Below are 22,770 nucleotides of genomic sequence, written 5' to 3'. Positions count from 1 at the left end.
TGAGCAATAACACCCCATCCATCAGAGAGCCTTGATCCCCCCTGTTCCTTTAAACTGTGCTCATCGCTGTCCTTCAGGTCCTGTGGCTCAAGTCAAGCAAAGTCTATTATCCCATTAGGGGAAATGTGGTTGCAGCCAGGTATTACAACCAAATGCAGGCAGGTATCTGTCCCTGACCTCCTCCACTGAGCAACCTTCCTCCGCAGTGCAGTGTTTCTCACCCTGCGAGTCTGGCTGTCTCTGCTGTCTGCCTTCGAGAGACAGAAACCTAGAGGAGGGTGTGTGCGAGAGAGAGAAAAGATAGAGTGAGGGATAGAGAGGCTGGGGGCAGGGGGGGGGGTGCAGGGGCAGGAAGTGATGCGGGAAACAACACGAGAGGCGAGAGACGCCGAGAGAAATCGAAGAAAAAGAGGAGCGAGGGGAGAAAAAAACGGAGAGATGGAACACACGGGACATTCGCCCGTCAGACTTCCTCCCCTGCCAGCCTCTCTCCTTCTTTCCTCTGAAAACACTGCCTGTGCTTTCTTTTGCAGTGTGTGTGTGTGTGTGCTCAGATCAGCCAGTCTGGAGGTCTGGTGTTAACCCCATGGCATTCCTATACAGGCCCGTAAGCCCTCACACCGCGACAGCCTGACCCCATAAAATACAATGCCCTTTCTCCTTTCTAGTCTTCTCAAAGAGGACTGTGTGTGTGTGTGTGTGTGTGTAGGATAAGATGAGCTTGTTTTGGGTTAAATACTGCTCACTTAAAGAGGAGTGCCCCGGGCCCTCGTTAGAGTGGCTTATCTCCCACACACCCTCCTCGCTAGCTCAGGGTTTTTTTTCCCCGTTAATTGGTGTTTGTCATGTTTGGGGGCAACCACAGCTCCCATTGGCCCACGCCATCTCCGATGACATCACCACTCTTCTGCTCTATCTTTACCCTCATGAACTTCCCTCTCTGTCTCTGTGACACACAGACCAGGAAAGCCTGAATATTGTATCTTCTCACCATAATGTTGGTTTGTCTGTAGCTGGTTTATTTTATCTTTCGCTATAGGTCTTCCTTGGAAAAAACGATTTTGTTCCTATTTTCGGTGGATTCCCTACTTGGGATTTTTCTGAAGTGTAAACCACAGAATGATTGAACAGACTTCCGAACATAGAGTGTGTTTAACTATTTTTATTTGGGAAACAAGATGCAGTAGGCGACATAGACATGCTTGTCTGTCTGTCTGTCTGCCTGTCTGTCTGCCTGTCTGTCTGTCTGTCTGTCTGTCTGTCTGTCTTCCTGTCTGTCTTGCCTGTCTGTCTGTCTGTCTGTCTGTCTGTCTGCCTGTCTGCCTGTCTGCCTGCCTGTCTGCCTGTCTGTCTTCAGCAGACCATATTTTGGAGCCTGCGGTGGAGTGATGACGTAAAATTGTGTTGCCACGGTTATTCATTTATACTGGTGGTCTTTCCTCACCTCAAACTCTTCCACATACACATACACACGTACGCACACACACACCCCACAGCCTAACTCTTTCACTTGTGACATTTGGGACCAAAGGAAAATGTGTGTTATAGAAAGGTCAGAACACGTGTGTGTGTGTGTGTGTGTGTGTGTGTTGTGTGTGTGTGTGTGTGTGTGTGGGTGTGGTTATGCTCTGGTAATGGTGATATTTACACAGTTGCATTTTTATTGCTCTTGTATATTTTGCCAGTCTGTTTACATGTTGATGAGTGGAGAGTTGGGTGTGTGTGTGTCTGCTGGTGTTTTTCAATCCCGTCTCTCTCCTTTTTCTGCAGAGTGATGATGTTCTGGTCTGGTGTGAGAACCACAGACGCTGTGCACAGGTAAGCAGTGTTCACCTGTGTGTGTGTGTGTGTGTGCTGTCTGCCGCCCACACGGGACTTTTTCTACTAATTAAATTACCTCCATGAAAGGATACGCAAACACACTCACACACAGAGACACAGCCTTTACGTGCATGCGCACACATTCAGACCCTGGCCCAGTAGATTCATGGTACACAAACTGTAAGTCTGTGAAAGTGTGTGTTTATGTTTTTGACCAGTAACCTTGATATTAGTGTGTTGGGGAACACTGTGATCACGAGTGCCAGGTAGTTGGAGTGGGGAAGGGAGGGGGGGTGGGGTCAGTAGTGGGCTCTACTGAACCAATCAGCTCCCAGACTGGCTGGCCGGGTGCAGATCAATGGCCGAGCCCCTGCAGTATGTATATAAATAACCCTCTGACACCTTTATGGTGGGTGTGAGGAGGAGCAGGCGTCGGGTAATGACCAGCTTCAGAAGGCTTCAGAGGAGCAGTAAAAAGAGGAAGGTGAGATGAAGAACGAGGTCGAAACGCCAAGCGTGCCAAGCACCCCTCTGCCAAGCTGCCCCCCCACCACCACCGCCCCCACCGCCCCCCTGCTCCTCCACCTGCACCACAGTCCGCTGTTACCTCCACCCCCCCACCCCCCCTGCACACCGGCCCTGCTGGCGAGCCCTTCAAGATGCCCACCACCCCAGACAGATTCTTGCTAGCCGTCCAGGTCCTGGGACCGCCGCAACATCAAACGGCGTTCCCTGGGCGGCAGGTGGGGTTAAGGGAGCTGGCTGCCTGGTTCTGAAGGAGAACAAACAGATCTCAGACCGGTACAGCCACTCCACTAGCCCAACAGACGGCATGCGACACAGCTGGACTGGTACACAGCTGGAGCAACATGCATGGACACACACACACACACACACGCACAGAGAAAGCCTAGGTGGACAATCCAGGATCCTAGCAGGATTTCCGGCCCAGTTGCCGAGAACCAGCCATCTGAACCAAACGACACATAGTTCCCAATTGCTGTCTAATAAGCCAGTAAACAGGGCTAGCTCGTTAAGGCTAATAACCCGGCTTTAGCTCGGCTCAGGCCGGCCCAGCCTCTCCAGCCTCTTCCCCCTGGGGAGAGGGCTTAGGCCCCCCCCCGTTTCCCCCCCCCGTTTCCCCCCCCCCCCCCCTCTGTTGAAGGGCTGTATTTCTCACACCAGGCTTCTCAGCTGCCCTAATTGCTTTCAGATGGAGCCTGTCCTCCCTCTCTTCGTCCAATAATAGGTAAAGTAAATGTTGTGCTTCTTGTAAAAATAACGACAGGCATTTCACATCCTCCCCGGGATTCTGCCGTTGCTCTTTAAGAGGGACAGAAATTAGCTGCTGTTTATTCGCTTAGAGAGCGTGCCAGGAAACACCAGGCTTCATACTTCTTTTCCCCCCCCTCCAGTGTGCACCCCTCCTTCCCTCCCCCCCCCCCCTTCCCTGCCTGTCATCCTGCTCCCCTAATTTACTGTTTGATTGTTGAAGGCCTTGTTTTTTGAACACGCGACGTGTTTCTGCCTCTGTCGAGACTCAGGCACCGTGTCGCTGAAACGCCAAGCCCTCGGCCGACGCTGTCGAAACGGTGCAAGTTTAGCAGCTTAAGCTTAATTAAAGAGATGAAACTAATCAAATACACCCGACGTAAGTGCGGGTGAAAACCTCGCACACATAACAGCGTTTAGTGAAAAGTCTAATTGTAGACCGGAGAGTAGGAATGGCTTATGTTCTGCCCGGAGACAGAATCTTGAGCGCAGTGTGAGTGGTGTAGTCGTGGTAACCTGAGGGCTGGTTGAGACCCTGCCCTGAGCTGCTAAGGCCCAGACTGGTGAGCTGTCCCGGGTCAAGACAGGACCGCAGGGGGGGGGCAGCTTGCTGAGGGGGACTAATGAAAGTGGGGGGGGATGTCCGATGTTTCCTTCAGTGTGGCCTGCTCTGTCATGGGCCGAGGGGGGGTGCACATGCCGAGGGATACGGTACTGGACCTCTGGATTAACCCCAATTCACCCCTCCGCCCTGTTCCTCGCCTCTGCCTGGGGGGCTGGGGTTGGCTCTGGGGTGTCTGAGGGCAACACACACACCACTACAGACATCTACACACACACACCACTATAGACACCTACGCACACATACACGTGCTCCTTTGGCCTGACCCTGACTTGGTCTGTCAACACGAGGCCACGGCCTTTTCCCCTCCCCTCTCTCCCCTCGCTTTCTTTCTCTGAGCCTTTCTCCCTCTCTGCCCCTCCCCCCTTACCACCCTCCCCCCTCCCTCCCCCCCTCCCTCCCCCCCTCCCTCCCCCCCTCCCTCCCCCTCCCTCTGATTAGTCTCACTCCTCTTCTCCTCTTCTTTGGTTTCATCTATTTTCTCTTCTCATCTCTCGCTCTCCCTTTCCAATGCTGATATCCACTCGACACTCGACATTGATTACCGCTGGCTTCATGAACTGTGTGTGAGTGCGTGCGTGTGTGTGTGGGGGGGGTGTGTGTATGTGTGCACGCTAGCTTGTGTGTGTCAATGGAAAGAGTGGGGTGTTCCCATCCTTAGCAGGTTTACGGTGTTCCCTGGCTGTAGTGTATCCCCAGTGTTGGTGTGTGAGACAGCCTGCTATGTTCTCAGACATACCCCCACAGGCTCCAGCTCTCAGCCAGGGGAAACTGTTACTGTTTTACTGGACTCCCCAACGAACTGCTCGCCTGGTCATACCTCTGGAAGTCCATCACCATCCAACATATTTGGAGTGTGCTTCAAAGTGCTGTAGAGGAGGCGAACTCGGTGTATGTTAGGCCACTTTCTTCCACGGTGTGTCAGCCATCAGATGGGGCCTGCAGGCTCATGTTGCAGTCCTGGTCGGGGCTAAACCATGCTTAGTTACCTCTTACATATTTCCAGCATGGCCAGTTACCTTTAACTGCTCGTAAAATTGTTTATGGTGATGGATTCATTTGAAACACATGACGGTGTTCACGGCCGGCCCGTGCTTCGGTTCTCTGTGGATGTGCATGTGGGTGCTCCGCCCTGGAGGGCCAACCTGGGGTGGCCCCGCCGGGATTTCTGAGACTTCAGCTGTCTCTGCTGAGACGGAGGATGGCTAATGGAGGAGGTACAGCCTAAGAAGTGGCGATACTTCATCCATGAAGAACGAGAGAGAGAGAGAGAGAGAGAGAGAGGGAGAGAGAGAGAGAGAGAGAGAGAGAGAGAGAGAGAGAGAGAGAGAGAGAGAGAGAGAGAGAGAGAGAGAGAGAGAGAGAGAGAGAGAGAGAGGGAAGGCGCATGAGAGAATTCGAGAGGGAGAGAGACGGAGCGCGAGAGAGAGAGAGAGAGGGAGTGAAGGAGAGCAAGGTAAAGAGAGGAACACAAAGTAGAGGTAGAGGGAATGAGGGAGAGAGAGAGAGAGAGAGAGAGAGAGAGAGAGGGAGAGAGAGAGAGAGAGAGAGAGAGAGAGAGAGAGAGAGAGAGAGAGAGAGAGGGATAGAGAGAGAGATTCTAAAGCATCTCCCAGACCCACTGGCCACTTATGGAATCCATACGCCCAGGATGCTGCACACATCTGGTTCCTGTCAGAGACGGGCCACGCTCCCATGGAAATGTGGATGACAGTCCACTAAATCAGAACATACCCACCCTCCTTCCCCCACCCCCACCCCAGCCTCTTCCTCCGGCAGGACTAGGACGGACCTGGTCGGAGACAAAGAGCAGAGGAAGTCCTTCTGGGAGCTCTGGAGCACGTCTTTCTTCCCTTCCAGCCCGCCTCATGATGGATCTCCTTAGAGAATCTGCCTCTATCTGCGGAGGCATGGGGAGCTGGGGTATATTGAGAGAGTTATGTTATGTATTAAAAGCGGACGGTCAATCGTCTCTTGTTTCTCTATCTCCTGTCCCGAGACACACACACACACACACACACACACACACACACACACACACACTGAGGGAGCAGCACCTCTTGTGCAGCTGGAGCAGTAATGTGTTGCAGGTGTAGAGGGCTGCCAGGCGATGTATGATACACGTATGATCCATCAGGACTGGAGCATGGGAGTGAGGGTGTCTGGGTAGCCCCCCCCCCCCGCCTCCCTCGGGACATCCCCTCTCACCCCTCACCCGCCCCTCTCACCCCTCACCCGCCCCTCTCACCCCTCACCCGCCCCTCTCACCCCTCACCCGCCCCTCTCACCCCTCACCCGCCCCTCTCACCCCTCACCCGCCCTCCTCCTCCGCCCAGGACTGGACGGCTCAGACCAACCCTCGCACCAGGGGTGTGTTTGATTTATGTTGCCTGGTGGGTGTAACTGACACGCTGGCTGATGTCTTGTGTACGCGTTGACACCGTAAGTCGAATCAAACTCACCTTAAAGTGCAGTGTCGGAGGTGTTCTGTCGCAGGTCTGCCTCACATCCATTATTTTCCTGTGGCTACCACCCCACCCATCACCCACACACCCCGTCCACTTCTGCTAGTAAGTTGTTTACATGATTTTCCTAGGGTTTGCAAAAGCCCTGCCCTGCTTTCCAACGGGATTTTTTGCATTTGTTCCGCAACATTTAACTAAAGCCCAGCCGTGTGCATGCCGTGTGTCTGCGTGCGCATGTCTGTGTGTGTTTGTATGCGTGTGCCTGTGTGTGTGTGTGTGTGTTATCTACAGTGTGCGTGCGTGTGTGTGAACATGTGCTGTTGGGCGTAGGTGGTGGGTGTGTGGACACGCACAAACCTGATTGTCGGTGTGTAGTAGTTTGGTAGTAGTAAGTAGGACTGGTATTAATTCATTTAAGGCTCTAGTCCTCATGCAAGGAGACAGGCAAGGGCACTGGCTCAGGGCACAGTGAAATGTTCTGTGCTCAGGAAGCTGACTGTGTAGACTCTGCAGCTGCTGAATGGACTGAATACCCTGCATGCAGCACACCAGGGTCAGAAAGCACTTCCATTTGCACTTGAATGGCTAATCATCATCGGTTCTTGATTTACCTCAACCAGGGCCGAACCTACGTTTGGAGGGACCTCGAATACATGTGCGTCAGAATATGTGTAGATGACCCGAAAGAAAGACGGAACAAAAGTGGCGTGGAGGTTGAATCATATGACAAGGATTTTTTCTTGAACGGAAGGTCAAAATAGGCCAAACACCGTTACGTCGAGACGCGCTATGGTCTCGTTCGATTGTTGCGACTCATCCTGCCGGTATTCTGCACGGCGGAGAGCTTGAGCCCTCGTTTAAACTCTCAAACACGCCGCAGAGGTCCCTGCTAGCATGTTCACGCCAACAACTCTAATTGTTTGCGTTGGTCTTCGACTTTGCATATCCCCCGTAGAGAACCTCATTACCTTTCCCCTCTGCGCGAATGACTCCCTGGTTGGCAGTGTCCTTCTCTACGTTAATAAACTCATTTCCATCTGTATCGAGCTCAGGTAATGCTCTGCTCTCCTAACAAATGCCTGAGCCAAATCACAGTAGGGATCTGCCATTGTCTCCTCCTGATTGGACGTCTGTCTGACCCAGCTGCTTTCTGTTAGCAGTTTTCCTCCTAGTCCCAAGGAGCCGTGAGACATAATAGAACCTGTTAGTCAGGGGGAGAGAGAGGGACTGTGGAAGACTTTCAGGCCCCTCTGGCGCAGAGCGGCGCTGCTCGGAGAGGAGGCCTCCCTGCTACAGTGAATAGCTCTATTAAGGAACACAGCGAGCGCATCCAACAGAAACAGTTTCTCACACGGCTCCACATCCTGGTGCTGGACTCTGTTACCTCTCCACCCGCCGTCTGTCCCCCTGCCTCTCTCACCCCGACGGAGGACACTGGACTCCCAGGGATCCCATCCAGGGACGCCAAGGGTCACTGACTGACTGTTTCTCAACCCACTGTTACCGGCTCACTATTTCTGGACTTTCTGACTGTTTCTGGGCAGAGTGTTGCTAACTGACTGCTTACTGGCTGTTTCTGAACCTCCTGACTGTTTTTGAACCTACGTTCTGGACAAACTCACTGTCTGTGGACCCACTGACTATAACAATGCCTATTGTTCTTTGTCCTGTTGACCTCCGAGCCAAGTCAGAGAAGATGCAGTGCTGGAAGGCAGCCTCTTCTCCCTTATTGAGGCTCTGCAGGGGCCCAGTCCTGCTGTGTCGGCCCTGGAAGCCCATTGGCTGGCTGTTTGGCTCCGTGAGGCAGGAATGAGGAAGTGTTGGACTTGGTTCCAAACACAAACACAGGCAGTGTAGATAAACAAGCCCAGCTGAGCTGAGAGGTGTTGTGCATGCTTCTGCTGGACCTGGGGTCAAGCTGAGGTCAGAGAAACGACGACAGAAACAATCTGATCTGAAGGAGAGATTCCATTTTGGGCTCTGAGGTAAGGTATGGATAGAATGATAAGGGAATAAGTGTGTGTGTGTGTGTGGGGGGGGGGGGTGTGTGTGTGTGTGTGTCCCTCATTCATCATTCTCAGGTCCTGTTGTTGTCTGTTGAGGTGTTAAGCAGTAGCATATCTGTGACCTCCGACCCTGCAGCCAACGGTGCCTCAACGGATGTCCTCCATAACTCACCCTCCCTCCCTGCCTGCCTGCCTCCCTCCCTCTATCAGTCTGACAGACACATCTGCACGGTCACACGCCCGCTCCGATCCCTCCCTTCTGCGATCCCTCGCCACAGAGTCAGCTTCCCGCCATCCCGAGGGAGACCCTCAGGACTCGGGTTTCCATTCCTCAGACAGCTATGGTTTCTCCTCGTCTCCCTCCTCCTCTCCTCTTTTCTCCCCCCCCTCCCTCCTCTCCTCTCCTCTTTGTCCTCTCCTCTCCTTTCCTCTCCTCTACATTCTTTTCTCCTCTCCTCTCCCCCGCCTGGATGAGAAGCACACCTGCCTGTCTTCACAGTGTCTGACCGAGGCTGTCCCATTGTACGGCTGGCTGTGATTTATGGTCTCCCAGCGTAGCAGGGATTCCTGCGCGGCCGCTGAAAGCTGGGAGGCTGGGGATGGGGTCGAAGCGCTGGGGCGGGGCCGGGGGTTCCGCTGGCGAGGACGGTAGGGGGGGGGGGGTGGGGGGGAGATCAAAGTTTGTAAGTGGCGGCGGATCTCGGGACACACCGCAGTGATGAGGCCTCTGGGAATTTCCTTGGGAGAGGCCCTGGCTATCAGTCACAGCAACCTGAGGATCTGGTTACACCACTGTGTGTGTGTGTGTGTCATATCGTGTCGTTCTAGTGGTCTGGAGAGACAGCCACTCTTCATCATTCTCCAGTCCCAGACACATTCTCTCAGGACCACGTGACCACACAGGTTTTAACTAGACCTGTTCCCAAGATTCTACCCAAGTTCGACCCAGGACTCTGAATAATCCAGAGACCGACCCAGGACTGACCCACACACTCGGATACCAGGGGACTAAACCTGGAAAGGGTTTCTTGAAAGACAACATACTCACAGGAAACTAGATTTATTAGCAGTAGTTTGAATGAATCAACTTAAAATCTCCTGGAGCTAGTCCACCACTGCACTCAGCCCAGAGAGGTGCTCTGTGGAAAAGTCTGCTCTGTCAGTGGTCTTTCAGCGCTGTTAGTAGTCTAGACCTGTAAATACAGATTGGAGAACGTTCCCAAACAGGAAAGTGACCCTCCTGTCAACAGTGAGAGGAGCCAAAGGTGAAACCATGGCTTTTATATCACGTCTGCTTTTAATTCAAACACCCACTATAACTCACTAGTTTACCCAAGCAGGCTGCAGTGTGTGTGTGTGTGTGTGTGTGTGTGTGTGTGTGTGTTTGGCTGTGAAGGTCAGACAGGTCTAAATTGTTCTGTTGAAGTTTGCGGCGTATATTTACACCTTCTAAAGGCTGAAGTCGCTTTCATAGCTGTAGGCTGTCGGCTTGGCAGACTTCAGAGGTCACGCTTTATCTGGGGGGAAAAAACGATTTCTAATCATGAGCAAATGTGTGGACGTCTGGGACCATGAATCACACGGCCGAATGTGAGTGGTTTTGGAAGAACAAAATGCAGGTGTTGGTTCGTCGGGTGAAAACATTAAGCTGTCGAGCTTGTCGTTTACTCAGAGCACACCAATGAACCATTCAATCTCGGCTGCTTTAGTAGGAGTCAGGTGGCTGAGCGGTTAGGGAATCGGGCAAGCAATCAGAAGGTTGACGGTTCGATTCATGGCCGTGCCAAATGATGTCGTGTCCTTGGGAAAGGCACTTCACCCTACTTGCCTCGGGGGAATGTCCCTGTACTTACTGTAAGTCGCTCTGGATAAGAGCGACTGCTAAATGACTAAATGTAAATGTAATGTAAATGTAGTTAGCCATGACACAGCAAGTGTCCTCAACCAGGATCAACGGAAGCAGATTTACACTGGAGCAAAACATTTGCTGTGAGAATATCCATAAAGCGTATAAAATAGGATCGCAGGTGTGGGATCAAGTCAGCCAAGTTAGGACCTTATAACCTACAACTCCAAACAATGTACACGCAAACGCACACACGCATGCGTCCACATGAACATAACACACAGTCTCACGGTAGCCACGCTGAAACTGTCAGCTGCTGGCATATTTACTGGGTGTCATCTCTGCAAGTGAACTTCCTTGGAGGCTATCGTTCTGCTCTGCCGAGTGGGTGGTCTCACACACACACTGGTCACACACACACACTGGTCACACACTCACACTGGTCACACACGTGCTCTCTGGTCACACACGTGCTCTGTGGTCACACACACACACCACAATACCTTTTAGTGTTCAGAGTAGCAGTTTCGATCAGTTATGCAGTAAGTTGCCATTTACCTCCTACTATCTCACCCTGAACATGCAGCACCAGATGTCAGCTCTGTCTCATAGCAACGTGTTTACCACCGAGACACCAGCCATCCAGAAAACAGGCAGCCAAACCACACACTGACACACAAGCTCTCTCTCTCTCTCTCTCTCTCTCTCTCTCTCTCTCTCTCTCTCTCTCTCTCTCTCTCTCTCTCTCTCTCTCTCTCTCTCTCTCTCTCTGTCTGTCTGTCTGTCTGTCTATCACACACACACACACATACACTGTCCCTCTCCATTAGTAGTCCTACTGGCAGTATTTTGACTTGCAACACCTTGTGGCAGGGCTGTGTTCTCACTCAAGAGGGTCTCTACACATACCCACATTCCTCTTTTCCTGTTCCCCAGTATATGTGTCCTTGTTTCTGTGTTGGAGAAAGGCATGTGAAACAGTCTGTTTGTTTGTGTGTTTGTTTGCAGTGTCTCCAGCCATGCAAGGAATTGTGGGAAACCAGAAAGGCTCTGTCCCAGAAATCATGTGAGGTAAGCGCCCCTGTTCGGAGGGATTGTGTGGGTTGCCTCTGAACTGAACTGAAGTGATGAAAGCAGGTGACTAACCTGCGCTCTGGCCCGAACTCTGTCTGTCAGACCACTTCTTCCGTAAGTGGACTGGACAGCTCTTATGAGTTACAGAGATACCCCGATATATAAGTGCATCTGCAAGCATTTATAACGAGAGGGGGTGGGGGGGGGGGGGTGGTGGCATAGAGATGTCCACCAGAGATGATCATCATGAAGGTTGAGACTGACAGCCTTCCACTGCTCCCCAGACTACTGCCTCCAGCCCCCTGGCCCCTGCCCTCCTTACCTCCCTGCTCCCTGCCTCTTTTCCCAATGCCTCCATTCCCCTTTGCCTCCCCTTCCTCTCTGCATTCCTGCCGCCTTACAACTGCCTCAAGTCTCCCTGCCTTCTTTCCTCCTCCTTGCTTCCATACTCCCTGCTCCCTTGCCCCCCCCCCCCCCCATGCCTCCCTCTGTCCTCTGTCCTCTCTCCTCCCTGCCCCCCACCTCCCAGGCACGGAGGCCCTGGGGCCCCGTAAGAGGAGACATGGTGGTGGAGGAGGGGGGGGGGAGGGGGGGGGAGGTTCTCTGTTAGCCTTTCATCATTCTAGCTGGAGCATGCAGTTACTGCGCTGTTTGTGTTTCTGACAGAGCTACTGAGGAAAAGAGGATAATTGAGGTCTATTAGTTAAACCTGGTGTTTATACCCGCCTTCCCTCTCTCCACACACACACACACACGTGCGTACACACACACACACACATGTGCACGGCTCATTGGTTGATGATAACAGCAAACTGCTTGTGTTCTCTTCAGAGAGCCAGTAGACTGTACCTACAGGAAACACGCACTGGTGTCTGACGCGTGTGTGTTTCTGCGTGCGTGTGTTTCTGCGTGTCTGTCTGTGTGTGTGTGTCTGTCTGTGTGTGTGTGTGTGCCCCGACGTGTATGTGCGCTCGACTGAGAGATATATAATCCTCCAGTGTTTATTTGTTTGTGTTTGAGCCTGGGTAGGACCCTGTCATCAGGGCTGAGACTGGAGAGACAGAGCTCTCTAGGAGGCTCCAGGTCTCAGCGGTGCACCCAGACAGAGGGCTGGAAGCAGGCCTGAACCCACCACCACCACTACTCTCTCTACTCTCTCTCTCTCTCTCTCTCTCTCTCTCTCTCTCTCTCTCTCTCTCTCTCTCTCTCTCTCTCTCTCTCTCTCTGTGCTCTCTCCCTCTCTCTGCTCTTTCTCTCTCTGTCTCTCTCCCACTCTCTCTCTCTCTCTCTCTATCTCTTGCTCCATCACATACAGTAGGGTGTTGCTAATCTTGCCCCCCTCTCCCCATCAGAAGCATCATGAGTGTTTGACCAGCTGGGAGTTCCTGGTGTCTCTGAGGACAGCCAAGCAAGGGGACTGCCCCCCTCCTCAGAGAGCCACTGGATTCGCCGCCGCCTGCGTGGAGAGCTGCTCGTCGGACCGCCACTGCTCCTCCTCCAAGAAGTGCTGCTCCAATGGCTGTGGACACACCTGCCAGACCCCAGCCAATCTCTTCAAGGGTATGGTCACGTCCCGCCCATTCGCCAACTTGGTCATTGGTTATCCTAACTGTCCTAACTGTGTGAATCTGTCCCATCCCTACGTCCTCTCTCTCATACACGCACACTCACCCCCCAACCTTAGGGGTGCCCCTGAAGCCCAGGAGAGAGATGACCTTCCTGGAGGACCGTCAGGGTCACCTAGAGGTCACATGGATGTCAAAGTTCAACGTGACCATCGAGCCAGTGCTGTACGTGCTGCAGAGGAGATGGAACATGGGCATCCTGCCTAGCGAAGACCACGCCTCCACCTGGCACACCGTTGCCATGGTAACGACCCACGACCCCCCCCCCGACCCCCACCCCCGTCATCCTGTGGCGGGAGAACTCTGTCTGAAGGTCTAACAAAACCCACCGTAGCCTTATAACACAGGGTAGTTATCACAACACAGTGTATTTTACTGTTAAAACGTTTTTATGGCCGAGAGCAACCAAATGTTTCCCTGGTCTGGCTTGCTCACCACCGGTCTCTCGTCACCACCCATGCCAGTCTACCAGTGTTGCCAGTCTAAACGAGCGCATGTGTGCGTGTGTGTGTCCGTGCGTGCGTGTGTGCACGCTCTGCTGCCAGTCTAAACTAGCCTGTCTGTGCGTGTGTGTAGGCTGAGGTTAGATAAATAACCAGAGCTTTGGGAGCCGCCACAGCCAGTCATGGTCGTGCTCTGGCCTGACTGACTGCTCGTTATTGGCTTAGAGGAGTTGTGTGGAGGGGGGCCTGTCATGTGGAGAGACCTGTCTCTCTGTGGAGAGACCTTCCCTGTCCTGGGAGGATCAGGGAAGACGGCACAGTAGACACACACACACACACAGTCCTGCGGCAGAACTGAAATAAAGAGGCCAGTTCACCCAGGGAGGTCACATACACACACACACACAGACACACACTCTCTCTGGCACACAGACACACTCTTCTCCTTCCCATGATCTCTATGTCTTAGTCCCGGGTTCGAAAATAATCTTTCAATCTGCAACTGTCCCGGGTCAATGTCAGTGACTATTTCTTAGACCTGACCCTTAACATCTGACCCTTGACCTTTGTGTAGACCATGGAGGAGCGGGCTGTGCAGAAGGACGTGCGACCCCAGCGCTGGTACCAGTTCAGGGTGAGCGCCGTCAACAGCCAGGGCACGCGGGGCTTCACCACGCCCAGCAAACCCTTCTACTCCACCCGAGGTAAGAGGAGGAGGAAGATGATGATGATCTAAATCTCTTCTCACCTCTCCCGTCCTCTGAGGACATTGGATTTCAGAACTCTTTCTCTCAGAACTTTTATCTTTCTCTCTTTCTATTTCTCTCTCTCTTTCTCTCTCTTTCTTTCTCTCTCTCTTTCTCTCTCTCTTACTTTCTCTCTCTTTCTTTGCATGTTGTCCTCTCCACAGTTCCACTCAACCTCACCCACCCTGTGATTGTGACAGTGTACTAGGTCTAATGGTTAGCAGGCTGATGTAATCAGGGTCCAGATCCAAGAGAGACAGCCGTCAGCTCTGTATGACTAACCCCCTGGGTGTGGACTGGCCCCCTGGGGAGAGGACAACACTGGGTCCCTGGCCCCAGCCGTGTGTGTGTATGTGTGTGTGTGTGTGTGTTTGTGTTAGTTCCCCCCCCCCCCTTTCCACCACAGTACAAAGAGTAGGGAGGACTTCTATATATGTAACACGGTGAAACACAGATTGTGTGTCGCCAGCAGCGCTCCACCTCAGTCACATGCGTCAGATGTTGATTAGGCCCAGAGGTCAGAGGTCAGGGCTCAGGAAGTCCACAGATGAAAGGTACCCTGGGAGGTTGAGTAACCTGAGTGACGTCTCCGTCAAGGTGACCTGCCTGTGAAACTGGGGCAGCGCAGGTCTTTCATGAACCCTCCATCTCCTCCTCCCTCCCTCTCCTCCTCCCTTCCTCTACTCATCCATTCATGTCCTCATCCCTCCATTCCCTCATCGATCCATTTCCTCATCCCTTCACCCTGTATACCCTCGTCCCTGTATCTTCTCAAATCTCTTCATCCCTCCATCACCTAATCTCCCTCCTGCTTGTGCCCTGGTTAAACTCAGTCCTCATAATGTTACTCAGATCACTGAGAGAGAGAAAGAAAGAGAAGAGAGAGAAGAGAAAGAGAGAGAGAAAAAGAAGGGAGGGCTCCCGAAGGCGGAACTGACCTCTTTGTTGTGGTTGTGGCCTGCAGTGAGGCTGACTTCAATACAGGTTAAAAAAAAACATTAGGAGCTAAGAATCACTGCCATCGGCTCCCTGCTGCTACCTTACCCTGGCTCCCGCACGCACACACACTCACCCCAGCTACTACATATCAAAGACATGGGGCCCTAACATGTACCCTCGACCTCTTGTATTTGCCGAAAGGACAACATTGCCCGAGGTGAAGCCCGTGCTCCTCAGAGAGGAGCCCTCTGTCTCTGGGAGTTGTAGTTTTAATCAGAGACAGAGCTACTGTTTGTAGTTTTAATGAGAGACGGAGCGGGTGTTGAAAAGGAATTTGACCCTAATGTAAGTGACTAATGGCTTCTTTAAGGCTAAGTTACAGTACTAATACCAGTTTCATAAACAGACAGCCAGCTCCAATGTCATTTGCTGGCTTTGATTTTCTGAACAAAGGCCAGTAGACGATTGAAAGTGGCAGTCAGGTGTTCTCTCTCATGAACTCATTACAGTTTCATAACTCATAATGTTCTCAGAGCATATACTTACAGACTGCTACTGTGACTGGTTAGGACGGCTGTTGGATACAGAAGCAGGGACTGAGAGAGTTCTGAGAGGATGTTTGAACACAAACAGCTTTAGGTTTCAAGGCAAATATGTTTGGAACTACAGTGTAAGTATCTAAAGGTTTCACCATACAAAAGCTGAGTGTCTCTGTGTCTTTGTATGTGTGTGTGTGTGTGTGTGTGTGTGTGTGTGTGTGTGTGTGTGAGTGAGTGTGTATTTTTGGAAAGTTTCAACCTCTGCAGTACAAAAGTACCAATGCCCTCTGCTCCTCTCCTCAGTCAAGTTGTCTGATAGGAGTTCATTTATAAAGCACACACACACACACCTTCCATAGTTAACGGACTACTGGACTGCTGCACAGGATGACCTTGCTGTTATTGAGAATTCATACACACACATCACACACCGACACACACACACAACCAGTTGAGAGAAGTGTGAGATGTGGGTTATACAGCAGAGGAACAGGAAGTTCTGTTCAGTAAAAATTCCCACCACCTCTCCCATCTCCCACCACCTCATCCCTCTTACACCCTTCTGCCTGCTCTCCGTTTTTCACTTCCCCCCTCACCCCCTCCCCAGACCCGTTCCCCCCGGAGCCCCCCCAGCGCGTGCGTGTGGGTAACGAGACCCTGGGGGAGGATGGCAGGGTGGGGCTGCTGCTCCTCTGGGACCCCCCCAGAGAGGGGGACCTGCCCCTGCACCACTACAAGGTGACCTGGACCCCCCGGCATGAACCTCGCCACACCGCCGGACACGACAGGAAGGACAACGCCAGGGTCACAGACGGGGTAAGATTAGAATTTGCCCTCTACCTCAAACACGTATACACACACTCTTATTAAATACACACACGTGCATACAGTTATCTTAACATTAACAATATGCTCTCTCTCACACACACACACACACACACACACACAGAAACTGCCACCACACCTGAGTCCTGATAATAAAGTATGGGCCTCTGGGTTTAAGCCTCTGCTCCAGCGTAGTGTGAATTGAAGCTGCAGCTGTCAAGGTTTTATAGTGAGCGTACCTCTCCACCCCTGTAAACCTCGACCTCAGCCCCAGCCTCAACCCCCCCCAGTCTCACAGCCTCAACCTCAACACCATTATCAGCCTCCAGCTAACACCGGTTCAGTTGCGCTCCTGAAGAACGTCCTCCATAACGAATAACCTCCTAGCCCAAACACGGGCCTCGGCCCCCACCTCAAGTCCCCTGGTTCTGATCAGTCTTGTTTCCCTGATCCACAGCCCTCTCTGGGTTAAAACGCTCAGTGCTCAGTGTCAGATTCAGACAAAACACTTTAGTGAAGAGAGCTACTGTTCTGACATGGCAGGTTAACCATAATATGTCATCGTGTTTGGATAACTTGACACAACTCTCACGTCAGATCACTTCAAAACAAACGTGGTAACAACATGAGGTCATGTGTGTTCTGCGTTGGACTGGCCTGCCCTGGTGCACTACTAGAGAAGAGTGTGTGTGTGTGTGTAGCCTATGCTCAGCCAGTTAAGAGTGTGTTGGTGTTGCCGTACAGTGGCAAGTCTGTGGTCTCGGTGAATCTGAGGGCCTCATAAAGGATCTGTCTGGACACTGTTAAAGATCTCCCTGGGATCCTCTCCGCTGATGGATCCACCAGAACCCATCAGAACCTTGTCCCATTCAGCACACGGGCGGGAGTCTTTAGAACGCGGTTCCACTCAGCACATTGGCTGCAATCTGTCCTAGGACCCATCAGCGCCCTGTCTCACCCACTAATGCCTATACCCAGGCATGAAATACATCAGACAGACCTGCACACAGCTTTACTCATACACACACACACACATACACACACACACACACATACACACATACACCAGCCCCATAGCATGTGTTTTGACTGTTAAGACTCTATGGAAATACTCAATTTAGGCCACATGCCTCGATGATGCAGATCTGAGAGAAGCAGGCTTCTCCTCCATCTCCTCCTCCTCCTCCTCCCCCCCCCCCCTCCCTCCTTCCGCCGGCCGCCTCTTGTGATCAGTCGCTATCTAGCTGTCTGTGTTGTGTCTACGGATCAGCCGCGGAGGGAGGCCAGTCAGGGGCATTATGGGGCATGTTTTGATGTGCTGTCCGTCAAGCGGGCTAATGGGGACCAGCGCAGCGTTATCAGGGGTAATGAGAGAGAGCTGCACTCCCTGGGTCACTTCACTCACTGAGCCCAGTCACACCGGCCAAAACACTGCCAGGCCTGCGGATGATGGATGCCTCTGGAGACAACCGCTTACAGCACAGGGGTCAATCATGGGGGAGGGAGGGTGGGGGAGTGAGGGAGGGATGGAGAGGGGATAGTGGGAGAGAAAAACAGGCTGGTTCGGCAGAGACTCGCGCTCTACAGTGCAGTTGGGTTGAATATGACGTACATGTAGTGTTCTGATTCTAAGTAGACTCTCTTTTGACTCCTACATCCACCCAGATCTGAGTCTATCAACTGGTGTTTTGACTCCTGTATTCCAACCAGTGTCCTGATTCAAGCCTGTTCATGATCTGTCTCGACTCTTGAATCGACTCTGACATCTCTGTGAGCCGACTATGTGTTTTGACTCCTGGATTGACTCTGATCTGTGATTCGACTCCGATCTGTGATTCGACTCCTGTATTGACTCTGATCTGTGATTTGACTCCTCAGACGGTGTGTGAGATGGAGCTGCCAGGCCTGCTGTCCGGGTCGGCCTACCTGCTGCAGGTGCAGGCTGTGACCTACTGGGGGCAGAAACGTATGAAAAGCAGCCGCACCCAGCTCCCCTTCACCACGGCAACCAACACGGGTACAAAACGTTAAAAGTTGCTACCACGGCGACCGGCACATACAAAAACACGCCCTCCAGGCCCTCTCACGGGGCCTACTCCAGCTGTGGTTAGGGCCATCGTGACAGGAGGCAGAGATATACAGGCCTGTTCTATCTTCATCGTGAGGGAGCTAAGCTAACATGCTACTGTTTTGAGGCCCCAATTATGATGGGTTTTCCTGCTTGTCAGCTCCTTTCTTTAATATGTCTTTTAGTCCATTTTTACCAGCAGCTGGTCTTTCTCTCCTGTGGCCTTTAAAAACACGACTCAGACAGTAAAAATCCAGCTTTATGGATATTCTGCTGCCTTCGCTTGGATTTAAGCTGGAAAAACCTGAAAACCTGACTTTCTGAATGGCGGTTCAGACAGCAGAAATATTTATAGACAAATACTTGACCTTGCACTCGGTAAAAATAAAATGCTGCTTTACTTGGACAATCAGGGCCAGGAGGAGAATGCATTGGGCTGAGGTGCCAAGTGTTCAAAGCTGGCATGTTTTCCCTTAGCCTCTCTGTGGACTGTGGAGGGATGCGAGGGTAGGCTAAACCATACCCGACGGTTTAGCAGAAGCTGCCATGCAGTGTTATTTCGTGTTTTTTGTTCATTTTCACACTTTTTAACTCTGCGCCTCAGTGTATTCCAGGACGTAATTGTCCCCACATATCTAGCTATCCTCTACGGGGGTTTGCATGACTCATTGTTTGGATCCACTGTGCTGACTGGGCTATTTTTCTTTCCCTAGCATCCTCCATCCTCCCCCCCGGCCCCCCAGCCCAAGAAAGCTTGCCGGGGGAGTTCTCCAATGAGCTCCCCTCCGCCCCCAACCCCGCCCCCCACCCTGACCCAGACCCAGTCCTCGCCAACCTGCGCCTGGAGGTCGCCGCCCCCCATTACCACGACAACCAGCTGCAGGTCAAGGTTTTCTGGAAGAGGCGTCACCACCAAGGTAAGACCTCTACTGTCGTCCCCTCTCCTGTCCTTTTCTCTAAACTCCTCTCCTCTCTTCTGTTCTCCTCTTCCTCATCTCTCCTCCTTTTTTCTTGTCCTCAACACCACCCGATATCAGTGCTATACATGTCGTTTTTTTTTTTTATGACTGCTTCTAATAAACACTTTTGCTGTGTCAACACAGTCCTAGAATAGCCGTTTTGGCGTACAGGCTGTGGCACTTGGCGGCGTGCGCGGAGTAAGAGCAGGCGTTCCACTGGCACTGGAGAGACTCGTAAATAGGAGGTGCTGATTGGCTGTTATCTGCCTGAGAGAGAATGAGAGAGGACGAAGACTGATTTAATAACATCAGTATGGAAGTATAAATAGGAGCAGATGTGTGTGCGTTTGCGTGTGCGCGCGTGTGTGTGTGCGCGCGCGCGCGTGCAGGCATTTAGAAAAGACCGAGGCAAAAGCGAAGGCTCATCCAGAGTTCACACGACCTGGAGGTTGTGAAGAGATTGATTTGACGAAAGATGTTTCGTGAGGGAGATAGAGGAACGAGAGACGGTAACAAAGGAAGAAAAAGGACTATGTCCTTCAGCGCGCGTGAGGACATCTGTATGACGTGTGTGTCTGAGGAGTGCTCTCGTGTTACCGACGCTAGAATAGCTATCTGGAGGCCAGGGACACCAATAGTGTTCTCACACTGTGACTAATTAGAGTAACTCAATACAACACTGTCTTACGCAAAAGGCCACTGACACTGTGCACGGTCTGAGTCACGTCACTGCTACAAGTCTTCGATGCTAACCCAACCCAGACCCACATATTCAGTACTCACACACACTCACTCACACACACACCCATACAGACACCTGTCGAGCTGAATCTCACCCACACACCGCTAAGGAACAGTTCATGCTCTCTTCCAGAAAGCCCCAAGGACACGGGCACGTATGTGCTGAGGTGGTACCCACACGCGTGTACCAGCAACGCCACCAAGACGGAGAGGAGGACCACTGTGCAGGTATGTTCCAGAGCACGTTCCGGAACAAGCCACCGCGAGTTCACCGCAACTTACATCCAGCTAGGTGGAGGGGGGGGGGGGGGGTGCTGTGTCCACAAGACCCACTGATTTACACGGCTTAGACCACACCACCCCTTGAGCTGCAGACCCTATAACTGTAGACATTATAGCTGCAGACACCGGACCTGCAGACACCGGAGCTGCAGACACCAGAGCTGCAGCCTGCAGCCCAACTCCACCCACGTTTGTCCCTGGCTGGCACAGCGTGTTATGGAGCAGGGTGAGAAGGGCAAAGCGGCGCTTTTACGAGTTCGCCGAGGCGAGCCCCTATCTGATCATCCCTCTGGCAGCCTGGCGAGGAGATCTTCTTACAGCATCATAACTCTCTCTCTCTCCTTTTTAAGCTTTTATCATCCCCCCTTTTCCCCCGCTGTCAGTCAGTCATCACTGAAGGGGGCACTGCTACAGAGTTGATCTGCTGTTGCTCTCTCTCTCTCCTCCTCCCCTTGTGTCTCTCTCACTCACTCACTCTCTCTTCATTCTTAATGCTGTGTTGACTGATGTTGTCTCTCCATTCCTTTCCTCCTCTCAAATATCTCCTTTCATATTTTCCCCTCTTTTCACAGGGAACCCATTACATCATCACAGGGTTGTTGTTTGGCTGTAAGTACAGCGTTTCCGTGGCACCCGTGGTTACAGAGGAGGACCTGAGGTCTGAGGCTGTTGCTTGGGTGACAACCCCTGCATGTTCATCAGTGAAAGGCAGGGGGGCCAAAGCCATGCCCTGTGTCGGGGAAGGTATGAGAAGCTGATATTATTAATCCACACACACATAAATTCACTCTTTTTTTCCTCATAGTGAACAACAGCAAACCCAATGAAAGTAACTGATCAAGAAACTTTCGGTTTCTCTGCTTTCCTTGAGTTAGAGCGCCCTCAGGTGTCTAAAAAGGTGGTACTGCGGCCGGAGAAGCTGACAGCGGAATTCCACACGGTCAACGGTTCCCTGGTCGGCCTGTTCAGCTGGCAGCTGTCCCAGAATGCACTGGGGCAAACACCTATCGCTGGCTTCCAATTCACCTGGGCACAGCTGTCTGTCAGCGCTGGGGTAGCCATGGCAACCGAGGGCCATGACTTCCTCATATCTCAGACGCAGATAGTGGCCCCGGTGAGGCTGTGTGTGTGTGTGTTTGTGTGTGTGTGTGTGTGTACCAGCGGTTGTAAATGTAACAGAGGTTCTTATTACCTAGTGTGTCTTTGTGCATGTGTGTGTGTTTCAGGACCAGCGGTCCTTGACGGTGGAAGGCCTGCACCCGGAGAGTGTGTACCAGCTGCAGGTCCAGGTGCTGTCAGAAGGGGCCAGCGGGGCCTCTGTGTCCCGCACCCTCCACACCCCCTCCCTCAACGCCTCCCTGCGATGAGCCTGAGGTAAGCCACCGCTGCCTTCACCCTGAACACTCTCCACACCCCCTCCCCCTGCTATGAGTTAGGCTACTGCACCCTGAGCACCCTCCTTGTGCTGCCCTGACCTTTAGCTTAATGTTAGATTCACCAAGACAGAAGTAAACATTTGATGTCAAAGTTAATTTCCTGAAAAGCCTTCTGCATCTTGTATTTCAGGGGTCCAGTAATCGGTGTTTTCCCTTAGTTACCGTAAATGCTTTACCCTTTACCCCACAGCTACGGGAACCCGGATATGACATCAACACTCGGTCTCACCTTTAACCCCACCCTCCGTTCCACCAATCGCCTGTGGCCTCTGCTCCATCCTCTGCTGCTTCTCACCATCGTGGGTGGAGTAGAAACACCGACGCCATTCACAAGATGGTCACCCTCCCACTAGAAGACCCCGACGTCGACTCCGAAAACGACCGTTGAATATGCGACCCGTGTATGTTTAGAGTTGAGATATTTCAGTCCCAGTTTTGTTGTGTGTAATTATGCTGGTCTTTTTTTTTAACTTAGCACTGATGTATGTAGATGAAACGTGTCGTCCACCTGCCCTTAGTACTCTCCAGTGTGTGTAATAATATAGTTTCAAACTGTCTCAGCTCACAGTAAAATTCCCTGTAGTTTTTTTTTATTGTGTATCATAAGTTATTTTAAGTACATGTATGATAACCCCATAGTATTTTTAATGTTAGCCTCTTAGTTACATTTTTGAATTTTTATTTATTGTTTTGTGTAATTAAATACTTTTATGGTATGTTCTTAACACGTGTGACCACAGATAGAGTAAGGTAAAGGTTTGCCATAAGATGGAGAAAGAGAGAGTTGTGTTTCTGTTGAGAGCTCTCATCCTCGCAGTCCAGTCCATAACATTCAGAACCCAGTCACAGCTTAGCATCGCTGCCCTTTTAACTACAGCGCAATCGACAGAAACACAATACATTGTTCTGCGATTGTTTTTGTCTACTTTGTATCATAGTATAGTATAATCCCTTTTGTAAATATACTGCTTGATGTTATGTAAACGAGTAGGTCATTATTGCCATACAGTCGAATAAAAAATGTCAAAACAAATAGTGTATTTTCTTCTCTTGCTGTCAAA

The 22,770-nt window shown here is 51.8% G+C and overlaps 2 protein-coding genes across 2 annotated transcripts in view; one reads left to right on the top strand and one right to left on the bottom strand.

Moving 5' to 3' along the window:
- The window catches only part of anos1b (anosmin 1b), a 24,588-nt gene extending 1,846 nt beyond the window's left edge, over window positions 1–22,742 (top strand). Inside the window, exons 2-14 of the mRNA XM_062450225.1 lie at window positions 1,771–1,818; window positions 11,041–11,103; window positions 12,459–12,666; window positions 12,791–12,975; window positions 13,749–13,878; window positions 16,006–16,214; window positions 18,102–18,240; window positions 19,005–19,208; window positions 20,125–20,219; window positions 20,846–21,017; window positions 21,149–21,387; window positions 21,500–21,647; window positions 21,900–22,742. Coding sequence (XP_062306209.1) covers window positions 1,771–1,818; window positions 11,041–11,103; window positions 12,459–12,666; window positions 12,791–12,975; window positions 13,749–13,878; window positions 16,006–16,214; window positions 18,102–18,240; window positions 19,005–19,208; window positions 20,125–20,219; window positions 20,846–21,017; window positions 21,149–21,387; window positions 21,500–21,640 — 1,833 coding nt within the window. The 3' untranslated portion in view covers window positions 21,641–21,647; window positions 21,900–22,742. The remainder of the gene's footprint in view (window positions 1–1,770; window positions 1,819–11,040; window positions 11,104–12,458; window positions 12,667–12,790; window positions 12,976–13,748; window positions 13,879–16,005; window positions 16,215–18,101; window positions 18,241–19,004; window positions 19,209–20,124; window positions 20,220–20,845; window positions 21,018–21,148; window positions 21,388–21,499; window positions 21,648–21,899) is intronic.
- si:ch211-284e20.8 (uncharacterized protein LOC563738 homolog) overlaps window positions 1–22,770 on the bottom strand; it is a 62,835-nt gene that overhangs the window by 20,603 nt on the left and 19,462 nt on the right. The gene's annotated exons all lie outside the window — the stretch shown is intronic.

The sequence above is a fragment of the Osmerus eperlanus genome, chromosome 24 (assembly GCF_963692335.1).
Source record: "Osmerus eperlanus chromosome 24, fOsmEpe2.1, whole genome shotgun sequence".
Taxonomy (NCBI): domain Eukaryota; kingdom Metazoa; phylum Chordata; class Actinopteri; order Osmeriformes; family Osmeridae; genus Osmerus; species Osmerus eperlanus.
This window is presented reverse-complemented; position numbering and strand designations above follow the sequence as displayed.